Here is an 18907-nt window from a genome sequence, read left to right as displayed (position 1 = left end):
GACATTAGGCAGCACAAATTTCTCGATTCGTTTTTCAACTCAACATCCACTTAAACAGAGGTTGGTATATCACATATTTGTTTAGAAATTGAACACAGTAACAGGCATCTTTAAAGGCAGGTTCCTTCTTCTAAGGCAGATTGATTTTCTAGCCTGGTGCTACTAATGCTATAAGAAGTCGCCCCTAACTTAGCTTTGACTTTGCTGTTTCATTGTGTAGTAGCCTTTCTTCCATGTCATGTCTTTGTTACATGACAACTCCTCTGCATTGCTGTTCCCCACTCCCTGCTGTCTTCCTCCATGTCTTTTGTCATTTCCCTTTCTCTCCCTGCTGACACCAGTATTTGGCGCTTCTTGTCAATGCATATGGTGGCGGTTTGTCTATAGAGGAGCATTTGCTATGTTAGTTGGTTATGGTCTTTACTCCTTTCTTTCTCCCCCTTTTTTTTTTTCTGTGACATGGCCTTGCGATAAGACGGTTCTTGACCTCTTATTGACCCTGACAATGATCTTCATTGATGACACGTGTTGCATTGAACCACTGAGCTGCTCTGAAGGCGATCTCTCCGAGTGCACCTTTCTCTCTGGCTTGCTTCCTCTATTGTCATCAACCTAATCATGTTACTGTCTCTAAAGCCGAAATCTTGGTTCAACTTTTTTTTTTTAATATATATATACATATATAATAGTTTGTTTCTCTAGCTTTGAATCACCTTCTGCCCAGTGAGAAAGGTTGTTGGTTTGCATGCTCACACCACGCGTTGCCAATTAAGGTAAAACTCCGATGCACCAAGTCTTGTCTGCAGTTTGCTGCCTTGTTTGCCTGAAGTTCTGGCTTGTCTGGTCCTGGCTTCTCTCGGGAACAAAGGGCCAGTTCCTTTCTGCATGCCTCTGAAGAAGCTAAAGTTCTTTCATAATTTAAAACTGCACAAGCACTGCAACAGCTAGACAATATTTTGTATTTCGTTAGTTTCTTGGAAATGTGCTAACTGAACAAAAACAACCAAGCCACTTTTGTAGGTCATTGCTGGTCATTACAAATGTTAAGCTCTTTTTTCTTGCTCTCCTGCTACAATACTTTACCTCTCGAAAGAGTGCTTGGTTGTTCGGAGCTTGTGCAGCTGATTCGAGAGTATTTGGCTTCCAAATGCTTTGCCAAGTAGCATTGATGTGCTTCCTATCTTTCTACTAAGATCTGCCATTATCTCTGTTCCCTACAGTAAACCTTCTCATGAGAAATTAAATGCAGGTTCGATAACTGCCACTTGCCAAGCTGAACAGTGACACACTTAGCGTAGAAGTAGTTTCTGCATGGTTAAGATTTATCTGATGGCACAGGGTCGTTGGTTTCACATTTGTGGCAGCTGCATTCAGACGAAGCAAGTCAGGAGGCTGATTTGTCAATGTTCAACATACGTTGTAGCTGGTTCAAATTTAGGTGTGGCCTTTTCTTATAGATATCATAAGCCAACATACACCAAGGACAGCATAGGGGAAATTACTTGTACTTACTGATTGGTTTAAGGTAATGATAAATAAATGAAAATGAATGAAAAAACTTGCTGCAGGTAAGGAATGATTCCACGTCTTCGCATTACGCATGCAATGCTCTATGTTGTCCTTGGTGCCTTTGTCGGCTTAAGATATGATTAATAAAAATCTGGCCCCTTGGTTAACCCCCATTCTTCTCGTCCTTTACTTATGGAGTTGCTTATGGCCCCACGTGTTGCATCAAGGTGTGGAAGAGGGACTCCAGTTTGAAGTAAACCTGTTGGCACTTTGCAGTGAAATGTTGAGAGGACTCCCACTCCCTGATCTCATGGCAAGGCTTGAGTGGTCAGGAATATTTAACAGGGTGCTCTCAATCTTTTTCAATCAGTGCAGCTATGTATGTTATGTGCCATGACCGAAATCATGGCACATAAACATCTCTGCCCCCCTTGTGGTGGAGCTGCCACAACTGGAAGTTGAACCAATGGCCTTGTGAAAATGTCATAAAAAATTTCATAGTGAAAAATGTAGCCACTGAGTTTGTTGAGACGTGCATTAAGGCGAGCTTGCTCTCTGCCCTCAAGACTAGGTGCTGTAGGCGGAGGTGCCTACAATATAAGCTTACAGTGGCAAGCATGTCTTTCCTTCCTCCCCCTCCCCCTGGTTGCCTGCTCTGTCCTGTGGCAGAAGGTGAAGCAATTGCAAGGGCCATCATACTCCTGTTTTAGTAACCGCGCAGTAACCGCACTTACTTAATGCTCCTCTCTGCACTCTATCTTTCTCTTTGTTTTTTTGCATCACGTTGCCTCTAGAATTCACTGACATTTGTTGCTGAGAAGTGTTTGTGTGTGTATGCCCCCGTCTGCAAGCTGTGAACATGTCGTCTGCTCCGGAGAGGTGTCTTCAGCTGCTCGTTCACTCCGCAGCAAGGTGGCAGAGCAGGTCGTTTGTGCGGGTCCCAAGTTAAACACAGAAGCTACAGACTGAAAAGTTCTTCTGAAAATTTTTGCAGGCTTATTTTTTTACATTTATTTAAAGCTGGCCCACTCTGCAGACATCTCATTGTGATTTGGCAAGTAGAATACAATGCAATAGTTGCAGTATTTTGCTTGCTAGGTTGTGTAACATGTATTATGTTCCTCTTATTGAGAAAAAAATCCATTGCTTTATAATAAATTATAAAACGTTCTGATAAAAGAAAGTTAGCTCTGTCAAGGCTTTTCTACTAGGAACACCCATTCCTCAGACAAAGCCACATAAGTGGCATCTTGGTGCTGTGGCAGATTCTGCCCATTCAGTACTTTGATCTCTCATAAAGTAACATTTTTAGCCATGCAATGATACATTAACAGCTTCTCATGGACGGATGCAGTAGGGTGTCTTTTATGCCATGTCCATCATCCAACCTACAATGAGATGGAGCATTAAGTTTTGCAAGATTTTCATTCCCTGAACCTGTCAAGTGATCAGGTTTTTGTAAATGGTTCACTAAACCAGCCAAGTGCACCTTCCCAAAGAATTTTGGGAGAATTTTGAAAGCAGGGGACATAGCAGATAATGCTCTGCCAGCTTGCTCAAACTGAGCTTGTTGTTTTCTTTCTTACTTTCGTGTGATTTTTTTTTTCCTTTATGGTGCACGGAACGCAACCAAACATGCCTAAATAAATCACTGCAATAACGCAAGGACATGCAAACCGGTCCGGGCCTTTGGGTGACTTGCATTTGATCGCCATGGCGCGCGGTGGCGGTCGCAGCTCACGGTCTGCTGGAGTTGGCGGGTTGCAGATGCTATGGTGCTCGGAAATTGCATGGCTTTCATGTGCCTTTCACATTTCTGAAGAGCTTACTTTAGGCCCTAGGTGTAGCAATGCTTGTGAGCAGCAGTAAAAAGCTGTTTTGTTTGCGCTTTTAACAACACAAGGGAGTAGCAGAGGACCCGTCTTTTTGCCAGGTTGCTGTTACACCAGCTAGCAAGAATATTTATATAACTTGACAAAAATTGCCGCAAAATCTGTTTTGTGGCCCAAATTGCCTTTGGGCCCTGGAGAGAATATAGTCAACAAATTCGTGGTCAAACACAGGACATACAGTTCAAGCACATATGTGGGCTAATAATTGTCCAAACCGATAGCTTGGCAGTGGTGTTAGTTTTTGTACTCTGGCTGTCGTGCCCGTTAAGAAAGCTGTGGTATCCTAGCCCATCTGTCAGACAGTCTCGGTGTTGGCATAAGTACATCCTATTTCAGAAGGAGCATAAATCCCCATTGCTTAGCTGTCGATTTTGGTGGTTTCTGAAGAACCTGCAAGGTGGTAAAAATATGGCATTTGTCACAGCCGTGCTGCATCCTGATGGTGCAGCCACCAGCCAATCAGTTTGTGTTACAACAGGCAGCAGGAAATTTGTAGAGTTCACAGAGCTTTGGGAATGTCTATCGCTGCCTGTACTCTTTCCACCAGCACAACCTATAGTGAAAGGTCACCGCTTGCGACCCTGAGCCTGCGACCCCAAGAGCGCTTTGCACCTTGCACTGCTTTGTCGTCTGTGGCAGGTCTCCAGATGTAGCAGGGTAGGGTTCAAGGGGGAATAGGGCAGGTCACTGACCTCTCGACCTCCGCACCTCCCCATGCTTCTCTCTAGAGACCTCGCCGAGTTTGTTGCTGCATTGTGCGCGGGATTTTTATTTCCTTCGAAGGCCCGGCTGGGGCGCAGGCAGTCCGTGCGTGGTGGTGCATGGTTGATCTTTTGACCTGTGGACAGTTAAAAAAAAAACATTACCTCTGCTGTCTGGAGCGCTGCCCCTCTTTGCCTTTTGTTCTTTCTTGCATGCAGGGCTTCGGTTTTGTCACGTTCGCAACTAGTGCGGATGCGGACCGAGCACGAGAGCAATTGAACGGCACAGTTGTCGAAGGCAGAAAGATCGAGGTGTGCATGGACGTCTTTTTTACCTACTTCTCCGGCGAGTTTGCCCTCCCCATTCCCCATACCCTGCCTCTTCTTGCTCCTTGTTCTCACCTTGCCCTGTATCCCCCATTCCCCAGAGAAGCTCATTTTCCCCTAATTTCTTGCACTCCCTAAACCAGTGATGTTCTGACCTGCTGCCTGACTAAGTCCATGTGTTCCCATTCTTTTCCTGTCACAACTCCCATATGCCCCGCCCAATCATTCTTCCATCCCATTCCCTCGATCTCTGATCACATTCGTTACTTTACCTACTCTGTTCCCCAAATCCCCATTTCCCCTATTACCCTTATGCTTCTGCACATGGGTGCATTTACTTCTAATATGCCCAGGCACATTTTTGACCTGGTGATGCCACATTCCCTTCCTTCTTTTTTTTTTCTTGGAACTCATCTACACCACTCCCTCCTTCTCCCCTCCCCCCCCCTTTTTTTTTACTTAAGGCATTGCCCCTCTGCGACCCATTCCTTTTGCCCCACACTTTCTAAGCACTTTGGTGGTAGTTGGTGACTCCTTTCCCCCATAGGGAACCTGCCACCACCTTGCTGTATGTGGAGGGTGTCAAATGTTTCTGAGCCCGCAAGTTTGTGCATCTGCCACTGTTGCTGAATTGCCAGCCAACTAGCCAGTTCAGCTACAGCGGTACCAGTGCTGTTTGTGTCACCTGAGCTTGTTTGGAGGCTTCCCCCATTTTGGGGTCTTTGTTGGTCAAATGAGTGCCAATGAACTCCTTTAATATTGGAAGCTTACACAGTCAATAATGGTTGTAACCTGCAAGTACTGTGTTGCTGCATTGTTTGCAACACTACTCAAGACTCTTGCAGCCTCTTTTACTTAGCTTACTCCCTGTGGAGCTTCACTTGCAACTTTTACAATGAGCAGTGGCGCAGACATGCATGCTTTGACATGTGCACGCTAGCTGCTCAATTGTGAGGAGTCTTCCAACCAGGCTCGGTGCCAGGTGCATTATGCGTGGCGCACATGTTGAAAAACTCTGCCGGGGCAGTGCTTTTTTTCTGCCGTGGGTGCGTGCGGACTTGCCGTCATGCAGTGGTGTGACTTGTTGACCTTTCGTTCCTTCAGAGTGTGTCACCCATCTCCGAGGCTTTAGAGGCCGGCGTTAGCTAAAGCGCTCATGGGGAAAAGTTTGTGTATTGGAGGTCAAAGGTAAGACCTCAGAAAAGGCATTTCTGCCCACTCGCTCGAGAAAGAATGTTGCTCGCCTGGGGGAAAAGTTACAAAAAAAAACCTTCCTGCAAGTTTTTTCTGAGAATGAGCGCACGGTTCACACCTCCCGCAGGCCCCAATGCCCCTCTCCCACTGACTGCAGCAGCCATTTTGGTAGTAGTACAACTGTTTTGTAAGTAAGTGGAGGAATATTAAAGAAAGTGATAAGAGAACTTTGCAAGCATGTGAAGCTTTAGTCTAGAACCAGATTGATTTAAATTTACCAAGGGTGGTAATGTTGTTACTTCATAGGATGATGCAGTGTCACGCTTGGCTGTGCTCTGTTTTAATTGTAGCACTGTAATTTCAGCACCTTGTCACTACCCACTGGTATATGGCATGTTCAAGCTTATATGCACTAGCGTTGCAGCATGAAAAGTGAAGTTGAAATTTTTCTCGGAATTACCAGTGACATTTTTCAGTGACTTTCTTCATTGCCACTGATGGGTTTCTTGGCACAGATGGGTACAGGCCAGCATAAATTCAGTGGTCATGGTAGTTATGCAGAAGAAAGTTGTGAACAGAAAAGCGATGTAGGAATGAGCAGAATTCAAATTAAGTCTGAGTCAACCTAAACGCTAGCGATTTCTATGCTTATAGAGACGAGTGCTATGCAGTAAGAATAGTCTGACAATAGTTAAGGTGCCAGTGTGAAGGCTTGAAAGGAAACTGAAGTGGTCTCTGGGATAAGGTGGTGACACTGACGACGGGGCGAAAACGGGAGGCCATATTATTGGTTTATAGCGCAAAGGGACATAGATGAAGAATATGTTACCATGCCAACTCGCCCAGCTGAAGGCCATCTCGTGTGGACCTTCACATGCACACTGCAGCTAATGCCGCAGTGTTTTTCTGAACCAAAATTGCGGCAGCAGTGGTGAGAGTGCCAGTGGGGTCCCGCTCCTTTTTGCGTCTGCAGCTGTGCCTGGTGGCTGTGCCTTGAACAACACACGCTTGCTCGGCTCGGGCCAGAGTTGCGCGCGTGGGTGCGCTAGAGTGGTTGCTGGATGTGTATAACTACACCAGAGAGCATTGCCTGCCGCACGGCCCAAGTCTTCTTTCTTCATTTGTTCTGTCTTACTTTTTTTCTTCTGCTCTCTCACTCTATTTTCTTTATATCTCCTCTTCTTCCGAAGGGAACCAAACCAAGGAACGTACCTCTGCTTGCAAAGGTTGTGCCCTAGAGCACGGACGGGTCGTTGCAACCCGCCGCCACACAGACTCTGCCCTTTTAGTCCTAAACAGTTTCTCTAACTGTTGTAGTTACTGAATGAGTGTTACAGAAGCTTGAGTTAGGTGTATGAAATGGAGAGTTGAAGCTACAATGAAAACCGATATGGTTTTGCTGGGAAAGAAGGCTTCACAGTTGAAGTAATTCCCATCCTGGCCTGGAGATCTAACCTGTCGCAACTACCTGTCTGGGACAGACATTCGTCCTACCAAACTGAGTAACGCGCCACGGTAGTTCAGTGTCTCTGCTGCTGAGCATGAAATTGCGAATTCAAATCTCGCTTGAAACAACATTCTTAGGATGGTGGAATGCAAAAATGCTCATGAACTGTGCTTTGCGCTTGCTTGTTAAAGACAGCGCCTACGTGCTGTCTCGTGTCCCTTCTTCGTGGGTTGTTTTATTCGGCGCCGTCTTTGTGATCTTGTTAAAGGGGCTCTGAACCACCTCTCGGGCCTGCGGGTACCATACGCTGCTGTGAACATTTCAGGCAAATTTTGTTGCCGTATGCAGTGCGTGGAGCCTGCAAGTGGATCGCGAAGTCTCCTTTCTCTCAAATGCGCTCTGAAATGGCCAATTTTCACTTCAAATGCCTTTCTCCACTTCGATAAACAATGGTTCAGGGCCCCTTTAAAGGAACCGCAGGTGGCCAAAATTAACTTGTGGAGACCTCCACTGTGGCGTCCCCCATAACCTTCTGTACAGTTTTGGGACATTATACCCCATAAGTGGCTGAACTAACGAAGATGCATGTAGTCGGCTGTGTGATGTCAAATTGATCAGCAGCTCAGTTTTTTCTTCACTCGAGAAGCTTTCTTTCCGAAAAGGCAGTACAGTTACTATTGTAGCACTGTGCTACATTCATGTGGAAGCCAGCATTTATTTTCATCAAATCTTGAAGTGGTAATTTGATTCACTGTCTTAATGTTCACAAGGCCAGGTTCGGACAGTTGCCTGTTGGGCACAAAGTTAGTGTGATCACAGGCTTGTGTTGCTGCTTGCTCAAGTTGAACTTTTACATCACTGATTTGGCAGATTACCACTATTGTGACTGAACATTGGCAAAACAGAAAATTAAATTAGTGGTAAATGTGATAACTTTATTCAACATAATGTGAAAAATGCAGCTTCAAGAAGGAAGCAAACATACAATTGTCAGCAAGGATGCAATTACAGTAGTACTTGCTGCAATAGATTGCTAGGCAGCCTACTTAGCCAGGGATAAGTTTCATCGTCATCCACTGATCCTATCGTCTCCATCCTCTTCACAACACCACCCTCCCAGCATCCTTGATCATCTTTGAATGATGTACCAAGGTACACCCGTGAGCAAAAGTATACGGACCACGGGAGCGCGTGCCAAACTGCATCGACGCCCCGTCTACCGACGCGGTGCCTGCTGTCGAGAGGGCCGCTAGAGCAGCGGTGCGCATGCGCGTCCCATCATATCTGCTGGCCTGACATGTAGCCTTGGCCGACGTAGCTACGGTGCTCGTAGACTAAACGTCCACTGGCCGTCGTTTTCTCTGCTCAGTCGCGTCTGGGCCATTGTTTTACGCAGCGGCTGGGCTGGCACGCGCGTCCGCCGCGCTTCGTTTTCATTCTTCTTGGGGGGAATTATCGCGCGCCGCACTGCCTTCCCTGACGCCTTCAGATGACTCGCGCAAAATGCCTTTCTGCGGTGTTGTATTATCTCGAACTGTTCGCAGTTTTACGCAGCGGCCAGCCTAGCCGCTGCGTAAAACAACGGCCCAGACGCGACAGAACAGAGAAAACGACGCCCAGTGGACGTTTAGTCTACAAGCACCGCAGCCACGTCAGGCAAGGCTACTTGTCAGGCCAGCAGATATGATGGGACGCGCATGCGCACCGCTGCTCTAACGGCGCGTCAATGCAGTTTGGCACGCGCTCCCGTGGTCCGTATACTTTTGCTCACGGGTGTACATAGATCAAGGATGAATCATGCATGTGAGGGTACAGGCGCGTGTGCTAGTCAAGTTGTGGTATTTGTCTCTGATACTCTTGACAGATTTTTGGGGCCATCTGTTTCAGCATAGCAGGATATGAAATGGCACCACTTTAATATTTCAACTGAACAAGAAGTTGATTGTAACTATTTTAGCTTTGTCATTAATTGGCAAGGAAAAGCTGTTTGATTGCTAATTCTGGATGAAACAGCAGAATGTTATACAAGTAATGACGAAAATATGCACATTAGAAGGCTGTTGTGTGACCATTCTATGTGTTTTAAAAATATTGGCAATATGCAAAAGCGGAGGGCCGTATAAATAGCACACCTAAAGTATGGGCTGTGTGTGATGTGTGTGTGTGCACTGCTGCCAGCACTATTTCTTTCTTCCTCTAACATATGCAAGCCACATGCATTTCCAAATTCTAAAAACTGTCTGGCAGCAAAGCATGCATCAACGCCTTCTTTCTTTTTTTGCAACACTGTACAAAAAGCGACCATTTTTGGCGTTAACAAGGAACTGCATTGGTGCAAATCAACTACGACACCTATTGCACATTCAGTGAACAAGTACAAATATTATTCGGCTTTTAACATTGCTGTAAATATGAACCAGTGGCTGTGATACATCAGTTGCTAGCCAGTCTCCTGTCGTGCTTTCTTAGTGTTGATTAAATGTACTGCTGCTTGGTATGAGGTCGTTTGCGCCAGCTAGCTTGGAAGGAACCCCTTTTGATGAGCTGATCACGTTTCTGCTGATCCAGGATTGGGCAGGGTCTGTTGGCCTGGTGGGAAGCTCGCCCCTGCGTAGTTTCTCTGTTGGCTGCTGCTGGTAGAGGCAATGTGGGAAAGGGGAAGCCACAGTCTGATGTGCCTCTCTAGTTGTATGTGCAGCAAGTGTCTTTGTTGGTGCCTGATGGAAAGTGTCTGGGTGTCTCGCTCCCCCTCGTGAACGTCTCGGAGGGGGAATTAATGGGGACTAACTTGGCTGCATCCTAGCTGTCGTTTTGCGGGTGTAATAAGGGAAGCCCATGACGGGCCTCCTAGCAATTTTGGTCATTTCTAAAATGTTTTTAATGTGTAAACCTCGAAATAACTGGCAGATCAGTTCTGCAGAAGTCTGCAAGTTGGAGCAAGGTGGTAAGGCAGCCTACAAATTGTCACCGGCTGTAGCACGAAGCTATGAAGCAAAGTGGATAGTCTAGATTGGAAGTAGTTGCAGGTTGCACAGGGTCAGCTTAGAGTATCTGCTGCAATGTTTAACATTGCTACAGCTTTTGGATTACTTACTAGCTGTAAGTATCTACTTTGTGACTAGGCATCAAGTAACCGTCCTCATCTTTATAGCAATCTTATCAGACTCCTAAATACTTGGTGGGATAGACATGCAACTTGACAAAATTTGTATTGGTGCTGCAGGCGGTCTGTGCCAATCTGGAGCTTTCCAACATAGCGAGGCCCTAACTAGGACTTAAGTCAATAATGTCTATCTGCAGCTTTTTGTTCGCATAACTGCATTCAGGAAGCAGGGTATATTTGTAAGCTTGTTGAAATTAGGCATAATAAGTGTTGAACAAAAAGTGGCCATTGTCACTTCTGCTTCTTTCCACCCTCGAAAAGATGCTCTGGACGCAGCCTTGTTTGTTTTGGCCTGTGGTGCGGCCAGCCTGCTGCAACCAGGCTGGCCAAATGACTTCTGGTCTCTCTCAGCTGACAAACAAGCATGGCTGATTGCAGTGCCTTGTGCAGTTTTCTTTGAGCGAGAGGGCCAGTGCAACAACATTTAAGTTTTTTTTTTTTAATATCCCCTTACCTGACTTGCACCTAACTTCTGCTTGCCCAGCCTTTGTGTTGATCTGCATCACTGGATTTTCTTAATTTTTTTTTTTTCTAGACACAGCCATGCTTGTTCTCAGCTGATGGAACCTATCTTTGCTACCTGACAGCTACCCTCTCCCTACTGGCCTTCCTTCTTGCCTTTCATGTTTTTTGCACTGGAAACTTTTTCTACATCCACTCAACATCTCTCTTAGAAGCCTTTGCCGCACCCCTGTTTATCCGTGTTATCCTTCCTCTCTGGCTCTTGCGTATTTGATTAAGAACTAGCAACAAGGGTTGCTTGTGCAGGTTGCGCTAGGTTGATGATGTGCCCATCACCAAGTATGACTCTGCTTTGCAAGGTTGCCCAATCCAAGGAAGTTGTAGACGCGGGGGATTAGCCTTTTCTGCCAACATAGTAGGATTGGACTGCAGTCTCTAGGAAGAACCTTGTTTTTCATAACGTGTTTTTTGGACGCTAGATGGGACGTACAAAAGGCAAGACACACACAACATACCAGGTGCGTGTGTGTGCCTTTTGTGTGTCCCATCTAGCTCCCAAAAAGAATTCCGCCAACATGCCGAAGAAGTTCTGATGAGCTTATTTTTCATGTTGGTAGAAGAAAGAACAAGGAAATTATTGCACTTTCAGTTCAAGGAAAAGAGATTAATGTTGAATCGGGAGTAACACATTGCTGCTTGTAAACAAAACTAATACCCCTTCAGTTTTTCATTCTCTTTAGTTTAGAACGGCTTGACTGGTTGTAACTTTGTGACCCAAGTCGAAAAAATTTCGAACCGATTCTAAATTGTGACAAAAATAACTTCAATGCCTGTTGACATTCTTAGTACCTTATTGTGGCATAGCTATTAGCCCCTCATTCCCACTGTACTAGTTAGTCACAGCTCTGGCGTGGCACTGTTACGTTTAGCTGACTCGCCTTACTGCAGTTCTGAGGGTACAGTGTGTTATAAAGCACCACAGGCTGCACATTGCACTGTGTCTATGATGCAATGGCAGTGTAGAAACTTGCTCCAGAAATTTTGTTAGAATGTAGGAATTTTCAGAAATAATTTCGTTCCTGCTCTTTGTCGAGAATTATTAGACAGCTTTATATTAGGGAATGCAAAATACTTGCATGTGAAAGCTGCTAGGGTTCCTGTGGCACCAAAGCCTGTCTTGGATTCTTGGTTATGCTAGTTGCTTGCAGTCCCTAATCTAAAACTAATTTGTGCTGTCACTTTGAATGAATTAGGTGAAATGTGAGGCTGTTATAGCTAATAGCAACATAAAATTGACTCAAATGAAAGGCTTGTAATTTTCTTCGAGCTAGGCACTTTGAGGCATCATTCTAGGGATTGGTTGGCATTAAAGACTCGCAGCACTAAATTGAAAGGGATGCAACAGATGTGGGTCACACAATCTATTGTCACTTTGCCCTTCATAATAACATTGGCACTTTTGAATTGTGATTTTCGTCTATCCATAAATTTTATATTTTGAGGTGCAATGTGTAACTTTATTCCAAGTTTACTGCTTTGAGCCGAAACGTTTTATCATTCTGGAGTGCACAGGTAATCAGTGGATCATGCATAAGTCAAGTTGGCATGCAGGTTTTGCAAGGTCAGGCATCGTCATTTGGCTGGGCTGGCTTTTGGGGGCATAGTATTTCTGTACCACTGTTTGTGAAAAGCCTCAAGTTGCTATACATAATTGCATTGCCATTCCATGCCTTAAATTATAGCCGCTACCTTTTTGGGTTCCGTCAAGTCGGCCTTAGTGTTGCAGCGCCTTCATCAACCTAGTGCATCCTTCATTTTCCAATATTTCTTGTTGCAGTTGACTCCCAATAAGTCAAACTTGAGTTTCATAAATGCTCGAATTATTAGCAACTGAGTTAAATGTGCTCGAAGTCAGAACTACGACTTACAAACAGGCGTACAAAAACAATTTGTGGTGCCAGTCAGTAGCTGCAGCCTGTATATTGACTACAGGAATGTTTAACTAATGATGCCTTCTAAATGTCTTCCACTCGACTGTCTGTGGCCTTATTGGCTGTATTATGTTCTTTGGAAAGCCCAAACATTTTGAATTCTCTTGATTGGCAGGCTTGAAAATTAAATGGAAACATAGTCAAACTGGACCATTTAGATTTGTTTGAATTATTGCGAGTTGACTGGCAGCACCTTCTCTCCGAAAGAGTGCAATAAGTTTTGAAATGTGGGCGTAACCACAGTGTGAATGACAGAGGAACGCATTGATTGTATGGGAAATGTTTTGAGCATAACGGGGAGCTGCAACTAACACCACAGGTTTGAAGTGCAAGAAGCATGCATTTTGATTTCTTATACACCGGTGCCTCACTTGATTGAGCTTGACCCCTCGCCCCATCTTAGTTACAGCTGCAGTGGAGGGTTTTTATTCGCAATGTATTAAGTCTTAGCTCCACTGCATTGCCGCATTAAGTGTTGGCATTGGCCCCTAAACATTGGGTGCAATAAGTGCAGGTTCTATTGGAGACACGATTCACTTCATAACGAACCATACCTGACAATGGAACCGTGCACCTGTGAAATACAAATGTCGCTAGTCAATCTTGAAGAGCAAGGCAAAAAGGCTGGATTTGAGGTCACTTATGAACCTGCCATAGTTTGTTCCATTCACACAATGATCATCCTATCTTTAGTAGGACGTTGTTGAGGGCTAGTTGGTTCATACTTGAAGGAAGGTTAAAACTGCACTGGAAAAAAGGAGGACAACCGGAAGGAAGTGCTGCGCTCGTGGTGTGTTGTGTGTTCTTTTTGCTTGTCCTCGGGGGGGGTTTTTTCCCCGTGCAGTTTTAACCTCTCATCCTATCGGGGAAACTTTGGACATGCTGCTGTTTCGCAGCTTTTCACTGCAATTGCCTTATGTTCTCATCTGTACTATTGGGAAACTGACAGTATGTGATACATTGTAAGATTAAGTTGCATGCAATCATAGTTCACTGAGATAGTATTCATTTTCATGGTGCATCAAGAGTCAATCCAAAAAAAGTTGGACCCATTTTGGCAGTTGATTCAGTTGCTACAAAAGTTGCTTTCAAGTTTAGCCAGATTCGTTTTCCTTCTTGTTGCCGTAACATTGTCGGCATGTCAGTGTAGTCTGAGAACGAGCGTGTTAAGCTTGACTTGGAGGCACCGGTGTCCTGACTGCCCACATCGCATGCGGAATATCTTGCAGTGGTCTTGCACGCTTTGGGGGTTTCGTTTTTTGCTGGAGACCTTCACCTTTTTGCAGCGTGCTCGTCTTGGCTGATGGTTCTTTTCTTCCTGTGTCTAGGTAAACAATGCGACAGCGCGGGTACAGACCAAAAAGACGCCGACAATACCCAACGGTGAGCAGACAGGTGACGCAATTTCCATACTTCAACTGACCGCTGCTCTGCTTGCATTTTTGTAGGGTGGACTTGTGTGAGGAGAGCATTGATGCATTTGGAAATAGTCTGGGGGCTGTGCTGAGAATGCCTTGTGCAGAATGTGGGATCATGCTAGGCTTCCTTAGTGCTTGACATTGGAATGAATATAGCATTGTCGAGCCATCGCAAATAAGCAGCAAAGTTAAGAACTCATGCCTGAACTGTTAATCTTTTATTTTCCCAAAGCAATCTTGGTAAAGTTTCCATGGCTAAAAGATGTTGAATGCTAGCAATAACTTAAATTGCATGAAATTGCTTCTTTTCTAATAATTGTGTCAAACCATGAACACTTGTATGGTTACATAAGCAAGTGGGGTTCATGCATTGCAAATTAAGCTATTTGTGTACAATCATTTTCGCAGCCTCTTCTTCAATTTGTTTGATGCTTTATTTAAATCAAGAAAGGCTATCCTCCCAGCTTCATGTGCTTCTGTTTCAAGGTTGCTTCATTTAATGAGGTTGCCTGAGCATTAAAGGTACACTAAAGGCAAAGATTAAGTCAAGCTGAAGTGATATATTAGTGCTTGAGGATCTCTAAGGCGTCAGTATTATCGTGACCAGAGCTTTAATAATCCAGAAATTAGGTAAATGCAGGACATGATTAGAGACTCCCCCAGGACATTTAAGTACTTGCCCGATGACGAAAGCACTCGTCAGTTAAATTCTCTCACCAGTACTCAACCACTTGTTGCAAAAACATCCCTGTATTGCATTATAAGACGAAAGAAAATGCTACTTATGCAGTTCTGTTTTATTTTTAGAAAACAAGACCTCATTGAGATTACCCTTGACAATGACGCGGGCGGCCGAAAAGTTTCGTTATCGCTAGACTCTGCGCTATCCCCGGTTTCACATTTCAATAGTTTCATTATTGCGCAGTGCTGCACTGGTTTTGCTCTCTTTGCTCGGTACCGCTGTCGGTTGGGCGCTGTTTTACTCACCAACGGCTGCAAAGCGTGATGGTGCCGTATGTAACGTCACCACTCCCCCGGTTGAGTGGCAGGAGATTTTAATTTCGAAAAAGGTATTCGCACCCTTCAGGTGCAATTTTCTCGTAATCTACGTCTTTTCTTGGCACGAAATAAACGTTGCAAAGTTTCTGGAATGGTATTTAAACAGTCCACGTCGACTTAGTATTTGCCTTTAGTGTCCCTTTAAAGGTGTTTGTAGAAAAAGCAGGCCTGCTAAAGGTGCAGCTCACAAGATGCTGCATGTTTGTGCATGGAATTTTGCCGTATAAGTACTTCTGGATTCACATGGCATTCATATTGCACAATCTGGACTCTGGCAAGCGTGCGTCTTGTAATATGTTAGTGCATTGTCAGCCTAGCTGTGTTTGCCATGGCAGTACTGTATTTACTCGCGTAATGATCGCACTTTTTTGTCAAAAAAATTGATGCAAATGCAGGGGTGCGATCATTACGTGGGTTTAATTTCCCGCAAAAAGAACATTTTTTGTTTTCATCCCACGTTTGCTGCGGGATGACAACAGGTCAACAAATAGGCAGCTGCCTCTGTATGTAGTGCGGGACACCAAAACAAAGATGGCGGCCGGCGGAGCAAGCCGAACGAGATTTTTTTTTCTTCTCCTGAGTACATTATGTGCAATGAAACAGTTTCTTCCATGTCAGTAATGAATAATATCGTTAATATTGGCAAGTTTGCGGCAATAACATAGCCATGTCCATTTTGAGGGGACAGAAACAGATAGGCACGCTTAGCTGATTTTAGTTTAGTTGATTTTAGTTTTAGTTTTTACTTGATTTTAGTTGTGTGTGTAATGCTGCATCAAACAGGTTTTTTCTCTTGTCAAGACTGCATTTGTTCATTGAAAAACTACGCTGTCATTCTACGGGTCTGCTGAGAACTGTCTCTGAGCACGCACACCATGTGCATCTGGGCCAGTTGCAAGCAGCGGAGCGTTGTTGCAGCACTCTGACGTCTGTGGCGACGTCCCCTTTGTGCGCAGTGGCCGCTCTGCGGGGCGTAGCGATCCAGCGGGGCCGAGCGCGGGGCGCGGCCGCGGCCCCGTTCGCTGCCGCCTTTGCGCGACACCCATCACCACTCACTGCAGCTGCTGCGGCTGCCTCTGCACTCCACGGCTACACTCCGTGAGTGTCCTTCGTTCTGCGCAGTGTTCGTGCGCTCCGTCTGCTCTGAAGTGCCCACACTTTCACAGGCTTGTATTGCAAAATGCCGGGGCAAACTGGAAGGACACATCTCCATCCTTTTGCACTGCAACAACACAGTCAATTTAATTCGGTCTTGACAGAGCAAATGAGAACAATAGAGTTATATGGCAGGTCGAAATAAAGGAAAAGAAAATCCCTGATACACTACTGCTTCATTTTGCAGTACTTTACTTTGTGCCAGCATAACCTCAAATCTAATGTGCACCTAGTTCTTATGGGTTCAAGGCAGAAAACTAATGTAGGAATGATATTAGACCATCTAATCAAAGCAGAAGTCATTAACCACGACAAATCTTGGTCTTTAAAAAATTCAACGTGCATTTGATTCTGGCAATAAGGAAAACATGAAACCACCAAAAATACCTTCACAGAAGGGGAAATTGTTTACGCTTGATGTCCATTGTCACCATTTCGACACAGCACTTTCTCACTGTCTGTAGATCACATTATGTCATCCATTGTGTGTTTGACATTCCGCATTTATCAAATAATTCCGCAACAATTGCAAAAGGTATGGTGGCCCATGTCTAGACTAACAACTTCACTAATTTGTCTTGCAATGCATGCAGTCCTTGGAAAAGCTGAAAACAGCTCGCACTTTTTTGTCTTCAATAGCTTAGCATGTAAAATGACTTGTCGATTCAATTAGGTTTTGCAATCAAGCCTGGCAGCGATGCATCACCATTTCGAACGAGAACTTCTGTCAACATCTTGTCATGACAATAGCAGTGATGCTGGCTGTTCTGGTAAACTGACCAATGCCACAGATGTGGTGTTGTATTTTATTGCTCTGCATAGGCAGTTTGTGGACCAATTTTCTTGTTTAGAAACTACAGGCAAATGCGGGAGGCCGTAATTACGGTTTTTCGATGGTAGAGGTAGAGAGAGGGGGTAGGAGAGCTTAGAAGAGTGTATGTGTTTGTGTGTAGATAGATAGATATACAGTGGAACCCACTTATAATTATCTCAGATATAACATTTTATCGATTATAACGACCACATTTCAGTGGATTTATGTTTTTCTGACCTTTCTTATTGAAAAGATTTCCAGCTATAACAACCATATTGTGGAGAAAATAGGTCTTTTTGTAGGCTATGCGAGATATATATACATATAGAAACTGCTGCACTCAATATTTTATGTAATACATAAACAAAAAGCAGAATGAGTGCTCTTTCACGCATTAAAGCTCTATTAACAAGATGTGTGTCATTCAAAATATAAATATATATAAATTGCCAGAATCAAGATTCAGGGAAAACACAGGAAAGGGGGGAGATGGAAATTCAAGACGATGAGCAAGACGAGAACAAAGTTAAACCGGGGGAGCCAAGGTATCCTTGAAAAAGAAAAGTCCACTTGTCGGAACATTGGCTCTCGCTTTTACCTTGTTCTCATTTTGCTCATCGTCCATAATCAAGATTGTGGGATAAAATTAAACAGTTTGTAAAGGCACGCTTGTATCTACCAAGAAAAAAATGTAACAGAAATTCTGCGATACAAATGTGCAGAATACACTCATGTCTCTCTAGTAGTAAAATATATCAAAAGCTCTCGAATAAAGAAATGGTGGCTGCACTTGCGTTGAGTTACATGATGCAGCATTTCGTCCTTTAGATGGATGTTTCTAACGGAAGTTTGCAGCTAGTTGCGGAAACATACTGGGAACAAAAATAACAGAAAATCTGGTTTTCAGACCAAAGTGCTGTTGAGTGTAACTACTGACGCCAGCTTAAGTGCAGTTAATTTTTAGGTGTTTTAAAGGACGAGTCCATGTATAACGAAGTACTAATATAATAGCCACTTTTCACAGAACTATCGAGTTTGTTATAAACGAATTCGACTAGTGCAACTAACAGGGTTCTACAACGGACCGTCAGTTGCACTTCGCTTCTCGAAGACACGGGATATGTGTTGAGTGAGCTTCGGTTTTGATGTATGGAACACGGTGTAAGTTACGCATCCGGAACCTCAAAGAGGTGCGATGTAATTAATGCTAACATATTTCTCTCGCATTTACCATTAAATCACCACTGATACTTGTTAGGTACATGCATGCCAACCAGTCAAGTTTGAATTATCAAAAGTATAGAAAGTTGGGCGAGTTAGTACGGGGCTCACGTGCACAGATATGCATGTTTTGCAACGTTTTGACTTTTCATATCAGCGATGCGCTGATATGAATCCATAGGCTCGCAGATAATAGTGGCCGTGGGTTGATAACAAAAGCACACACAGCGGCGACTATTCTGCTGGCAGTTGTGCCGACAAAAATTGTCCCCGCGGAAATAAGAGGACACGGGAAGCACAGGGACTACCGGCACATTAGCTACCGCGAAAAATGTGCCGGCATGCAAGTGCCATGTGCTAAAGTCTGTGACACACACACAGACTTCAGCGCTCGTCCTGTCTTCTTCTAGTCTGTGTGTGACACTTCGCACTACAAACCAAGAATATGTTACCATACCAACTCGCCCAGCTTTCTATCCTTTTGCATTGTGTTTTTTGTACACAGGGTTAGTGCTCGTCATGTCTTCTAGTCTGTGTGTACAAACAAGAAGAAA

General features: G+C 44.4%; 1 protein-coding gene across 11 annotated transcripts in view; it reads left to right on the top strand.

Moving 5' to 3' along the window:
• LOC142589543 (RNA binding protein fox-1 homolog 1-like) overlaps nucleotides 1–18907 on the top strand; it is a 555879-nt gene that overhangs the window by 516463 nt on the left and 20509 nt on the right. For 8 of the 11 annotated variants that reach the window (XM_075700978.1, XM_075700980.1, XM_075700986.1 and 5 more), the window contains 3 exons: nucleotides 4322–4414; nucleotides 14015–14081; nucleotides 16120–16261. In XM_075700978.1, coding sequence (XP_075557093.1) covers nucleotides 4322–4414; nucleotides 14015–14081; nucleotides 16120–16261 — 302 coding nt within the window. The remainder of the gene's footprint in view (nucleotides 1–4321; nucleotides 4415–14014; nucleotides 14082–16119; nucleotides 16262–18907) is intronic. The other 3 variants (XM_075700977.1, XM_075700981.1, XM_075700982.1) reach the window with 3 other exon arrangements.

The sequence above is a fragment of the Dermacentor variabilis genome, chromosome 8, assembly GCF_050947875.1.
Source record: "Dermacentor variabilis isolate Ectoservices chromosome 8, ASM5094787v1, whole genome shotgun sequence".
Lineage (NCBI taxonomy): Eukaryota > Metazoa > Arthropoda > Arachnida > Ixodida > Ixodidae > Dermacentor > Dermacentor variabilis.
Note: the sequence above shows the minus strand (reverse complement) of the source record. Positions and strands in the feature narration are given on the sequence as shown.